This window comes from Oncorhynchus mykiss, chromosome 22, assembly GCF_057628025.1.
Source record: "Oncorhynchus mykiss isolate SJ-2025 chromosome 22, ASM5762802v1, whole genome shotgun sequence".
NCBI lineage: Eukaryota > Metazoa > Chordata > Actinopteri > Salmoniformes > Salmonidae > Oncorhynchus > Oncorhynchus mykiss.
The window spans coordinates 30,345,888-30,359,337 of record NC_143043.1 but is presented as its reverse complement, the minus strand read 5'-3'; the positions used below and the strand labels follow the sequence as shown (position 1 = coordinate 30,359,337).

Here is a 13,450-nt window from a genome sequence, read left to right as displayed (position 1 = left end):
AATTTCATAAAAATAAAAATAGTCACCTTTTTTGTCCTTTTTTTCACTTTCACTTACTTAGCTAGCAAATGCAGCTAGCCAGTTTTGCCAACTCAAACAACCAGCTCATCCAGATGGATGCTATGTTAGCAAGCTGGCTATGACTATTCAACACTGGAACTCTTCCAGGTAAGCTTCTGGTTTGACTAAATTATTGCCCGCCGTGTAACTGCTAAACTACTTACTGTCTGTACACTGTACTGCATGATTGTAGCGGGTTTACTAATGCATTAGTTCTATTAGCTATGTTATTTTAGCCAATGTGGTGACAACAATGTAGGCTGTCTGTAGCGGTTATGATATGAAGGTTTGATTTTGGAAAGTTTTTTTTTGCCTGGTCACAGACAGCTGATGTGTTGTGCATTGAAGTCCACAGGCAAAGGGAAAGGCGAGAGGAGGAGACCACGTAGATGCGAGAAGGAATACAACAGGCTGTTTCTGTGGCTATGAAAGTGAACTATTTGCGTTTGATCAGGGGTGTGTTCATTCCGTAGATTCTGTTGAAAAACGTTTCTTAAATGGAAGCAAACGTAACGAAACGGGGATAAACATACCTGAATTCTTTCAATAGAAATTCTCATTTGCAACTGTTGGACTAATGATTACAGCCTAGGTCAGCTAGATGCAGGCAAGAGTGTGCAAGGCAGTATAGAATGTGTCACTGTCTGTCCATCTGTCAATGTCTGTCACCTCAAATCTTTCTCTCGACCTGTGTGGACCTATGCTGTAAACTTTCATTCCTAGGCTAGGTTCTAGTAACCTCATGATGGGTATATGGGAAAGTTGAGTATCAATGATGTTACATTAAACTAGGTGAATGGAATATGAATAACAGTCATCCAATATGCTGTAATAGAAATAAGGCCATGTTCATTAAAAAATTTTTACATCCTCCCTCATCTTAAATGGCACCGACTGCCATTGTTATAGTCAGTAAAAGAGCCTTAAGAGAGAAACACACCTCAACAGTTTTGTTTTGTTTTGGTCTTTCCCTACAAAGCAGGCTCAGGGGTAGCCTAGTGTCTCACGGTTTATGCATCGCCCTCCAGTATCTCCACCAGTACTAACTCCGCTCTCGGCCTCGCTAACCTCTCAACCCCTTACTCTCTTTCACATCTTACGATCTCTCTAACCCTCTAATTCTTCTTCTCCCTCTTCTTCATAGCCCTCTTTCTATTGCCTCCTCATCCCTTCTCCATCTGTTTGTCTGTCCATCTGTCTCTCTCAACCCTTCATTCCTCATCTCCTCATTCTTCATCCCTCATCCCCGCTCTCTGAGGAACTCTGACCTAAATCAACCATACATGTAAATGTTAACTTGTTAAGTGTGTTCTCTCTTCCACTGTGTGTTAACATCCAGTGCTGTCATTCACAGGGCTCTCTGGGGTTCTGTCTTCCACTGTGTGTTAACATCCAGTGCTGTCATTCACAGGGCTCTCTGGGGTTCCTCTCCAACCTTTCGGTTGTCAGACATCCATTTGAAACCACTATTGAGATGAATCAAATGCACAAAACGTTCTCTTGACCTTTTCTTCCACTCAGGGTTTAATTGTGAGTTACAAAGTCTAGAACACTACGAACCAAATATGAGAACAATTATTGCAACGGAAAATGCATGCAAATCAAATTATTCTAAATTGCTACCGGCTCTCTTATGATTGAGGAATATAATTATAATGGCCGTGGTAACTCTTCAAAGGAAAACCCAACATTTTTTCAATGAGCTATTGAGGCTCTCATTCATGTGACTTTCCCCAGAGCGGTAGTTAAATTCTAACAATTCCCATTCTCAATTCACCAGATCAATGTTTCTAGGAAGATGTAGCCTTGGTTTTGGCACTATTACTTGTATTCTGAAATTGTATTTAGTCACTAGTATTGATTGTACCCGTTTAAGGCTTTTAGTGTGAAGCACTTAATTATTCCCAGAAGCCACCTGCTTGTGTCAGAGTCAAGGAGAAGGAGCTATTATGTTGATGTGATTCCTGGCTGTTCTTGTGAAGGAGAACTAATACAAGACTAAATACTTTATCTGTTGTAACCTGTGAGTTATTTTATTCTAAGTCCCACGTGTCCTCTGGAGAAGAGACTATAATATATAGAATATTCACAATCAAGACATTACGCTTACAAATGTATTTAGAGTTCCTCTTTCCAGATATTTTGTCCTTCATGATGACAACTGGTTGGAATGGATAGTATAAGAAACAACATCGTGGTGTCTTCTATAGTGTTAGAGTAGTAACCAATATTCCTTTTTTCAGCACTGAGCAAATTTCAGATCTACTGAGCATAAACTCCAACATTGTGAACATTCTGTGCAACTTCTGGCATGTGTTTTTATTGTGAACAGTGAGGCTGTACCTGCTTTAAGTTACCAATAACAGTGGCGAAGTAGGCTACTGTGGCTATTTGATAACAATGTAGGCCTATCAGAGTGGCCTACCATCAAAAACAATGGTGAAAATGCATCCCACAACATTTATGGAAACAGCTGTTCTATAATTCAGCCTACAGCAGCAGCCAATGTGTGGTTGGCCTACATTCTATGAAACTTTAGGAAAAGATATGTAGGGCTTGACAATAACCTGTTTAGTCATGATGAAAATGTGTTGTTTGATGTAAGAAACCCCTTTACAAAATAAAGCTCATTATTATTCCCATACATTTATTACAGAGAATCAGACAAATTATGCTACCCTCTGTCTATTGGCTACTTAGTTTATTCAAGCCTGCCTTAAAATGTAACCCTGCCCCTTTGACATAGAAAAAATGCTCTTTACCTGACTTTTCAAAGATGGCTAGAAATGCACACGTTTTGTGCTCTTGTAGGAAGCAAATACTCCCCTTTGCTGACTAGAAATTAGCTATAACTCGGGTAATAACTCCCTTACTAGCAAAGAATATGAACAAATGTGAACACATGGCTACATGCAGCTCTCGCTTTGATCTCACAACAAGTGCATCTACTCACGACCACTCATGCTGTAAACACAGTCCAGTTCAAAGTGAATGGCACAGACCATATATAGCAATGGTCTATTTGCATATAGGGGTACTGCAGCTCTGATTGGTTATACTGCACTGGTCTGTAGAGTACGGGCTGAGTTGTGCCTGTCAATGCAATAGAATACTACTCTGGTGCATTCTCCCTACAATAAAATCTATTGCATAGATCAATTTGCATACTAAGTCTTGCAAAGTTCGTTTTGTTTTGGTATGTTGCATTGAAAGTGGCTAATATTGGCAATTCCCACAGTAGAGGGAAACATTGATAGTCTTAACTAAAGGGGAAAACTAGAAAGATGAGTGGAGTTCAATCTCGTGCTTCTCAGCACGGGCTGATGTATCTTCTGCATGGCAGTCCAAGGGGAGCTGCAAGCCCGCACACGCGCACAGCTTAGAGGAAACATTGGTAGTAACCATTATGTCATGTCTCCACCGGTTGTATCCCAGCATAGATATTCAAGAACTTCCTCTACCTAACCTCTTTCTGGAAGTCTCCCGTGAGCAAGCCCTCTTCTTTTATGCATCTACCATGGGCTCCCGAGTGGCACAGTGGTCTAAAGGCATTGCATATTACTGCTAGAGGCATCACAACAGACCCTGGTTAGATTCCAAGCTGTATCACAACCTGGCTGTGATTGGGTGTCCCATGGGACAGTGCACAATTGGCCCAGCATTGTCCAGGTTAGGGTTTGGCCGGGTAGGCCGTCATTGTAAATAATAATTTGTTCTTTACTGACTTGCCTAGTTAAATAAAGGTTAAATAAAAAATAAAATATCAGTACTCCTTGTGGAAGCTGTCCTCAGGCACAGATCTAGGATCAGCTTATCCTCCAAAAATCCTAACCTCAATCATTAGAGGGGTAAGGTACAACTGACTTGTTAATCCCAGTTCCTGTGTGTGTCCCAGGAATATGATGTTGCTGCTTACGCTCTTTGTTGTTCCGGGTGTGGTGATGATCGTAGCCTATGGACTTATCTCCAGAGAGCTGTACCGGGGAATCCAGTTTGAGCTGGGTCAGAAGACATCATCCCCCAGTGAGTCCTTCATTACTGCTATTTAATTATTCAGACATGTATTCACTTCTTTCAGCAGCTGGGTAAGTAAGAAGACATTAGAATGCGGAATTGGCATGAACAACAAATGTTTTAATTTTAGTACTGAACATATTGTGTGTCTTCTAGTTTCTGCCCATTAGTGCTTCCCAGATGTTTTTATGATCCAGATTATCTTGGATTTGAGTGCACTCTCTCTCTCTCTCTCTCTCTCTCTCTCTCTCTCTCTCTGATTTATCAGCATGATAATCCTAATTATGGTCACACAGAATAAACATTTTATTAGCAGTACAATCATGGTCATGTGTTGCAGGTGTGAGCAAAATACTCTTTAGTCAGTACGAAAGGGCTCAGTTCAGATTTACAAAACCTTTTTTACACGTTTTGATTTAAGCACTTATTAGAAGTTGGTATTCAGATTTACTATATGCAGGTGAGTAACAGGCTTTGCAGGTGGGGCTCCATGGCACGCACTGAATTAATTGAATTCAACTGCTGAAAACTCTCCCACTTTCTGTCCAACTGATTTTCTCAAGGAGTTTTCATTCAATAGTGTTTTCAGTACATTTACTGTATCTAAAGCCATTCCTTTAAATATGGTGTTCCATTAACTTGAATTCTCATGTTAGAATTTTCTAGAAAGACAAACTAGAATATATATTGAGAAAACGGGTTCAGAATAGGGATCAATGAAAGAAACCATCTAAACATGCACATTTGTCTCCTTTTCAGTACCAATTGGTAGATACTCTGAGCTTGTATATTATTTAGGGTTAGGAAAGTATTTATGAATTTTAAAAAATGGTTTAGAGAGCTTTTACACACAAAATATGTAAATGAACATAATATATATCCTGAAAGTAGCTATATTCAATTGTTTCTTTCCATTAAATATTGTAAAGTGATTAAAGTGTACAATAGGGGTTGACCAGTATTCCTATATATCTACCTTAATAATCCTCACTAACCATAGAACTGTGATGACAACTGTTCAGTCATAGGGAAGCATATACCAGGCTCCAGGGTTTAAACTGCTACGTGTGGTCTACGTTCCAAAAGGATTCAAAAGGTTACATGTTCCAAATGATTGTACAACTTGTAATCCGTTGTTAGAAATCCTCAGGAACAACCACACAAATGTGAGGAAAGAAAGGTAAACGAACAATGTAATGGGATGACGCAAAATGTAAGGAAACTAACACTAAAGTGACAGTTATTAATGTATGTTGGTATAACTGATGGTGGCTACCGATAGTGGCTAATATTTAACATAATACAAAATGTAAAAAATACAGCGAAAGGTCTGGGAATATAATTATATAATTAAAATATTATAGAAATCATAAATCAACTCGGTAGGTTGGCATTATACTGGCATTTGCACATGGCTACAGAAGCCTATAGCTTGGGTTTCCACATTTCATATCTGCAAGTTATAAGGCCAGCATTTCATAAACTTCACTGTGGAAAAGGTGATATGTTGATGTGCTTCAGTCTGCTGCCATGTAGCTGGTTTCACATTTGTCTCCAGCGATCATAAGATAAAATAGATTAAAACAATTGCAATTTATATTTACAATCCCCTTATCCAAATGGCTTACTCATGTACCTAGCTCTTATCAATAGCTACTATCAATTTGTAAATTACAGTGCATGGAGAACGGTGTTATTTTTATCATAAAAAAAAAAGTAGATGTTGTTCCACTTGGAACCAACAGGTTGCTTGACCTTATTCATCTTTTCACTGTGGGCAAAGGTGGAATTATTAGGGAATTAAGTCAAGGTCAAAATATGGCGTATCTATAGACGCACCTCTGCCACACCTTAACTTCTTTGATCTAGTGGGTGAATAGTATGCTATTCTCGTACCTGTTCAAGGTCAGAATACGCGTAGAAGGAAAGGTGCATAAAAAGGAAATGATGTTCCATTTAAGCATGTTTAACTCAGGTCGTAATCGGCCCCTAAGTGAAATAGCTGGGATGATCAAATGTGTAGAGTGTATTTGCTGCTGATGCTTCATTAGAGGATGAAACTGGCTGATGGCAGTATGCCTCGCCTTCACCATCTGTCGGTCCAATATGAGAGAGTGAGGGACAAAGGGAGTTGTGATATAGAGAAAGAGAGAATGCGAAGGCACATTAGCCCTCAGATGTAAGATGACGCAGGTTTTTTGGTGATTCATCGCCGTATCAATTAAGGTGAGCGACTGTTTTTAAGAGGCATGATTCACAGAAACAATTTCCACTGGGATCTTTAATTGTGCCAATTATCAGACACGGAAGAGAAGAAACCTGGTACAGGTGGAAAGTACAGATAAGCAGGGGATATGTGTGTGTGTGTGTGTGTGTGTGTGTGTGTGTGTGTGTGTGTGTGTGTGGCTCGTTTTGCCTCAATTCAGATGTATGGGGTGTTAAATGGATCATAGACTTTTGTGAACTTCTGAAATGATTAGTTACGGAACGTAATTGATCTGACCCCTCACCACAGTTTTGGACCTCTACTTACTCTTCTTTGCTCGCCCCTTCACAGGTCTAAAGAATGGCCTGACCGGCACCGTGTCTTGCGGCAGCGACGACGGCGATGGTTGCTACGTCCAGGTCTCCAAGCGTCCACACTCCATGGAGATGTCCACCCTGACATCATCTACTGCGAGCACATCCAAAGTGGAGCATGCCCGCAGCAACTCCTCAGAGGCCAAGCTCCTAGCCAAGAAGCGTGTGATCCGGATGCTGGTGGTAATCGTGGCTCTGTTCTTCCTGTGCTGGATGCCACTATACTGCGCCAACACCTGGAAGGCTTTCCACCCAGCCTCTGCCCGCCGTGCCCTCTCTGGTGCCCCCATCTCCTTCATCCACCTACTGTCCTACACCTCGGCCTGCGTTAACCCCATCATCTACTGCTTCATGAACACTCGCTTCCGCAAGTCGCTGCTTGCCACCTTTGCTTGCTGCTGTCGTCCTCCCTGCCGACGCCAAGGGCTGCGGGATGGAGAGGAGGACGCAATGGCTTTGGGGGTGTCCATGTCCAAGTTTAGTTACACCACAGTCAGCACTATGGGGCGTGCTGAGGGAGGGACCACTGACTGACTGGGGGACAGGGGAGACCAGAGAGATATGTGGTTATGTGATCGGTTTAGTCATTTCTATAGGGGAAAACATTAACCTGTGGTCATTAAGTATGGGGGAGATTAGGTTTGGGCGGTATCCAGATTTTCAAACCTTCCTACCATTCCTGTACCATACCGGGGTACAAGTTATTACCGGCATTGCACACAAGGGGGGCTATTTATTTTCGAAAGCAAAAAACAACACCAACAAAACATTTAAACAATTCTTATTTTTTTTACTCACAAAACAAATTTGGGCAGGATCCAGGAGGGGATTGACTTATTTAACATATAGTTATGAGCAGTGGCGTAGCATTTATATATTTACGGTATTCAAAATCATACTGTCGGAATTTCAAAATTCCCCCGGTATACCGCCCAAGGCTAGGGGAGATGCACCCACAGTCTATAGGGAAGTCAACACAAGACCATGACTGTAATGCTAATGTCAAGACCAATTGGCTCAGAGATGTATTATCTAGTTAAACTAACCTACTGTATGTCAATGGGTAGATCCAACCTGTAGTCCTTTAAAAAGGGAAAATACTCATGGCCTATGGAAAATGAATACCCAACATACCCAAAGGAAAAGGACAGTTATACACAGTTCAATAGTTGAAAAACAAAAGAAAATAATGGAAATATAATAGCACTGTTTTTCATTAGCATTTGTCCCAAGCGATGGAAAACAATGTTTCATTTAATGGTATGTAGCCTATGTAGTTATTTCGTTATCATCTGGGACTCATTAAAACAGCTTGCATTCATTTTTACTGTTGAACCCCTGATAGAGGATGGGAACTAACATCAGGGTAGAATAAAAGGGTTATGTGTTGGTATGGGGGTATATTCCTGAATGATACGCTATGAGGTTGAGGTGCAGTAGCTTGTGGAACAGGTATTAGTAATACCATTTGCAAAGTTTCTACTTATTTTCACGTTGCTTTGGGTTTTTACAATGCTGATGATGTGCTTATTATTAGTGTTGTCAATGTCCTGATGATGAGAAACTCTGTTGTGGACTATAAGTGCGTGCCTGCAAATGCTGATCTTTCTTCGAGTATCATCTGTTTGCTGTGCTGTGGACTATGTATTTCATGACGGACATTGTAAATACGGTGTTGCTACATCATGGTCTTAGCCAGACTGGATTGGATGTGGATTGGAGGCCAGACTCAACTGCGACCAAACCAACCCAACCTTACCGAAGACAGCAGCGATAATGAAAGTAAGTAATGTGGGGTATTAGGGAGGTACTGTTACTGTATATTTAGGCTGTTAGTCTGGATCCAGCTCATTTGTCTCTTTTAGAGGTGCATCCTTGCTTTTTCAAAAACAGCTCGGTCTCTGCAGAAAACTGACGACACAACAACTTGTGTTGCATATCATTGATCTGCTGTGTACAGTGTATGTGCTCTGTTGCCATCTAAAGCGCCATGTTGTCCATGTATCCACTGCACTGTTGGTGTGTGTGTTTGTGTTGCTGCTAACAGGGTGTGTAAAGTTACTCAGCTGAGCAGGGGAAAGATTCAACAGACATTACTGATTGGCTTCAGCAACATCTAAACTGTCAAAAATGTCCTGTAATTCATACAGTAAAACACTGGCAGCACAGAAGCCTGTAGATTTACAGGACCTTTACTAAAATATCAATTTACAGCATATTACTGGAACACCTGACTACAGCCACATGCTGTATTTCTAGAATCTACAGTGTATATGTGACAATAAAACATATACATTGAGTGTACAAAACATTAATATGGAGTTGCACCCCCTTTTGCCCTAGGAACAGACTCCATTCGTCGGGGCATGGACTCTACAAGGTGTCAAAAGCGTTCCACAGTGATGCAGGCCAATGTTGACTCCAATGTTTCCCACAGTTGTGCCAAGTTGGCTGGATGTCCTTTGGGTGGTGGACCATTCTTGATACACATGGCAAACTGTTGAGAGTGAAAAAACGAGCCACATTGTCGTTGTTGACACACACAAACTGGTGCACCTGACACTTACTACCATACTCCGTTCAAAGGCACTTAAATCTTTTGTCGTACCCATTCACCCTCTGAATGGAACACCTACACAATCCCTGTCTCAATTGGCTCGCCTTCATCTACACTGATTGAAGTAGATTTAACAAGTGACATCAATAAGGGATCATAGCTTTCACCTGGATTCACCTGGTCAGTCTATGTCATGGAAAGAGCAGGTGTTCTTAATGCTTTGTACACTCAGTGTGTATGTTCGTGTTTATCTCGTTTTTACGCAAGTTTTTAGACAAAAAATATTCTGTGAGATATAGCATTCTCACCAATGGGAGATGCCTCAATACAGTATACAGTATGTAAATGAGATTCTTTCTCCTCCTACGGCAATTTGTTACAGTGTCGATTTAGCCCAAATCACCTGCTTATGCAGCTGTGTAAAAATGACATCATGTTGTAGATTATACTATTTGGAGGCTGACGTTTTCAAATTCAAATCAGATGTTGTTGACTGGACATGACTGCTCTCTCTGAGTTACGAACATACCCTTATTATGTCTTGTCTTTAATCTGGCTACAGAATGCGACACCTTATTCTTCATATTAGATGGTCTCTTTTGGGCGTTTCTCTTGGTCAGGTTGGCGGTTTCCTTCATGCATGTGGTTGCGTCAGAAGTGGCATCTTATTCCCTACAATAATGCACTATGGCCAAAAGTAGTGCACTATTTAGGTGATAGGGTTCCATTTCAGACAAACCCCTTAGTCTCTGCCTCATCCACTCTGCTTGTACTAATTGTGTTGTGATCTATTGTGATCTCAGCCCTTGAGAGTGGAATGCTGTCAATTTCACAAAGAAAGATGTATGGTGTGCTTTTGTGAGGTAATATTTGACGAGCGCAGGTCCATAATGTATTTGAGCAGTACAGACTGCCTGCCTGTTCTGTGTGGCTGCCCCAAATGCATGTATGGAATCTAAAATCTCTCATGATTTGATTTAATCTCCATTGTTGATATTGTGTTGTGAGTAGACCATGTAGAAACAGAACTTTGCCTTAATCTAGGGGACTGGGTCAAGAGACGGTGATTAGATGGCATGGGGCCTTCATCCTTCATCTCTGAGGCTGAGTGTAGGGTATAGGACAGGTTTTCTTTGAAAAACAATTATTCAGTATCTCCTTGGCTCAACATTATCGCTGCTGAATAACAACCATCTGCTGCTCACGCTCCTCCTCCTCCAGCAAAAAAACAGAGTGTGTTGTGTTAAAAATCGTCCCCTCCAGGGAGAGAGGGGGAGAGGAGTCACACTCAAAGCCTTCCCCAAGCTTTACTCACATGGACACTGTTGACTAATTACTACTCATCCTCAGCGCACCGGAGGCACTCAGATCTGCCCACTGACCTTCTCTGCCTCATCCGTTTCTCTCTGTTCCCCTTTCATCTGCTAACTGTGGCATAGATGTCAGAGTCGTGGGGAAGGCTTCAGCCTGGAGTGTGTATGCAGGGACAGCATGAGAGAGCAGAGAGCAGAGTAGTGAGCAGAGAGGGTTTTCAGGCAGACATACAGGCTGGAGAGAGAATGTACTTTAAGCAGATGTCCCCCAGATGTCAGAGCAGAGCCCGGGGAGCATGATAGAGTGTGCGGGGGAGAGAGAGGAACATTCACCAGATTCAGGCAAAGGTGTAAAGTAACTTGGCGGGATGTGGCTCTGATTTATACACTGCGATCTTGATTTTGATTTCATTTTGTGAGTGCATCTTTGCATTACATCTTGTAGGAAGATAAAGCAATGCACTACTACAATGACCTCTCTAGCTCCTTCCATTATGATTTTTTATGAGAACAAAGACAAATAACACAGACTTACTTACTCTCTATCCCAGTGGTAGCGTCATTCTGTGGAACAGATTGAAACAGAGGTAAATGAGTGGGATCTCTCTCTCTCACACACACTCACACACACCCACCCACACACACAAGAGACATGAGATATTAATGCCTCTGCTGGTGGCGTGTGCCTACAGAATGCTTAATGCATTGGGGAGGTAGTCCAGGATTGGAAAGCCCTCCTTAACGTCCGATAAGAGATGCTGATTTTCCAATGGTGGCAGAGAGAATGTTCAGTGTTATGACTTTGCTACACACACTCACACTGTCTCCTTTCTTTCTTTTTTTCTATATTATCCTCCGTCACAAAGATAGCAAAACAAAATACACTGCAGTACGTAAACAAGAAGTATGTGGACACCCCTTCAAACTAGTGCTATTTCAGCCACACTGTTACTGACAGGTGTGTACAATTGAGCACACAGCTATGCAATCTCAATAGACAAACATTGGCAGTAAAATGGCCCGTACTGAAGAGCTCAGTGACTTTTAATGTGGCACAATCATTGGATGCCACCTTTCCAATAAGTCAGTTTGTCAAATTTCTTCCCTGCTAGAGTTGCACAGGTCAACTGCAAGTGCTGTTATTGTGAAGTGGAAACGTCTAGGAGCAACAACGGCTCAGCCACGAAGTGGTAGGCCACACAAGCTCACAGATCAGGACCGCCATATGTTGAAGCGTGTAGCACGTAAAAATTGTCTGTCCTCGGTTGCAACACTCACTACCGAATTCCAAACGGCCTCTGGATGCAATGTCAGCACAATAACTTTTTGTCAGGAGCTTAATGAAATGGGTTTCCATGGCCACACACAAGCATAAGATCAAAATGCGCAACGCCAAGCGTCAGCTGGAGTGGTGTAAAGCTGGCTGCCATTGGACTCTGGAGCAGTGGAAATGCGTTCCTGGAGTGATGAATCACGCTTTACCATCTGGCAGTCCAATGGACAAATCTGGATTTGGCGGATGCCTGGAGAATGCTACCTGCCCCAATGCATAGTGCCAACTGTAAAGTTTGGTGGAGGAGGAACAATGGTCTGGGGCTGTTTTTCATGGTTCGGGCTACGCCCCTTTGTTCCAGTGAAGGGAAATCTTAACGCTACAGCATAACCTTACATTCTAGACGATTCCGTGCATCCTACTTTGTGGCAACAGTTTGGGAAAGGCCCTCTCCTGTTTCAGCATGACAATACCACCGTGCACAAAGCGAGGTCCATACAGAAATGGTTTGTCGAGATCAGTGTGAAAAAACTTGACAGGCCTAAACAGAGCCCTGACCTCAACCCCATCAAACACCTTTGGGATGAATTGGAATGCCGACTGCAAGACAGGCCTAATCGCCCAACATCAACGCCCAACCTCACTAATGCTCTCATGGCTGAATCGAAGCAAGTCCCTGCAGCAATGTTCCAACATCTAGTGGAAAGCCGTTCCAGAAGAGTGAAGGCTGTTATAGCAGCAAAGAGGGGACCAACTCCATATTAATGCCCATGATTTTGTAATGAGATGTTCGACGAGCAGCTGTCCACATACTCCGATCATTATACACATTATAAACTCTTCCAATGTGCTGTAGACTGAACAGCCTGAGGAAGCGAATAGGAAGAAAACATAGTAGAAGTCCTCTAAAGGTTAGTGATAATGCAGGACTTGATTTCATATGGGAAAGCTATTAGAATAATATCCTTAGAAAAGGTCAGTGTCTGACACACACACAAAACAAGACGCAATTCATTTGGTCCTCACAGTGGCATTTAAGTGCACCAAAAACACAGGATATGTCCGGTCAGACCCACTGTCACAGGGATTCGACAGATTCACAAACAATTTGCCCTTTATTATTTTCAGAAGTGAACAAAGGAAATGAAAATGACACCGAAAGTCATTTGCATGTACACACGCACACACACACACACACACAGCCTTGTTTTAATCTACAGATATTACATATATTTTGTGTTTAATTTGTATAATTTCCTATGTCAGTATCAATGAGAGATAGAGATGCCACTGCTCCACGGCAGAATGTCATTCATCATCAGGGTTATTTTAAAGGAGGAGTTCCCTCAGAGACATGTTAGAACACTTTACAGATTCTAATCTCAGTTGTTCCTTTGTATAATGGGGCAGATACACTAATTGCTGCTTTTACGGGATGATTCATTGGCTTTGTGAAGGATGATTCATTGTACCTCCCAATCAACGTATGCTGGCACAGAATGACAATGAAATTGCCTGTTTTCTGAATCCATGTTTGGATAGTTAATGGCCTTCTGAGAAAACAAAACATATTTGGATTGAAACTGGGGTGTGTGTAAATCTATAATGCCAACAGGACAGAAAACTGAACCCAGGGGAGTGTCAGTAATGTCT

General features: G+C 41.9%; 1 protein-coding gene across 1 annotated transcript in view; it reads left to right on the top strand.

The window, feature by feature from the left end:
- LOC110501610 (cholecystokinin receptor) overlaps nt 1-8,667 on the top strand; it is a 50,369-nt gene extending 41,702 nt beyond the window's left edge. Inside the window, exons 4-5 of the mRNA XM_021579294.3 lie at nt 3,956-4,083; nt 6,632-8,667. Of these exons, the coding sequence (XP_021434969.1) occupies nt 3,956-4,083; nt 6,632-7,188 (685 nt within the window). The 3' untranslated portion in view covers nt 7,189-8,667. The remainder of the gene's footprint in view (nt 1-3,955; nt 4,084-6,631) is intronic.
- The last annotated feature ends 4,783 nt before the right edge of the window (nt 8,668-13,450 follow it).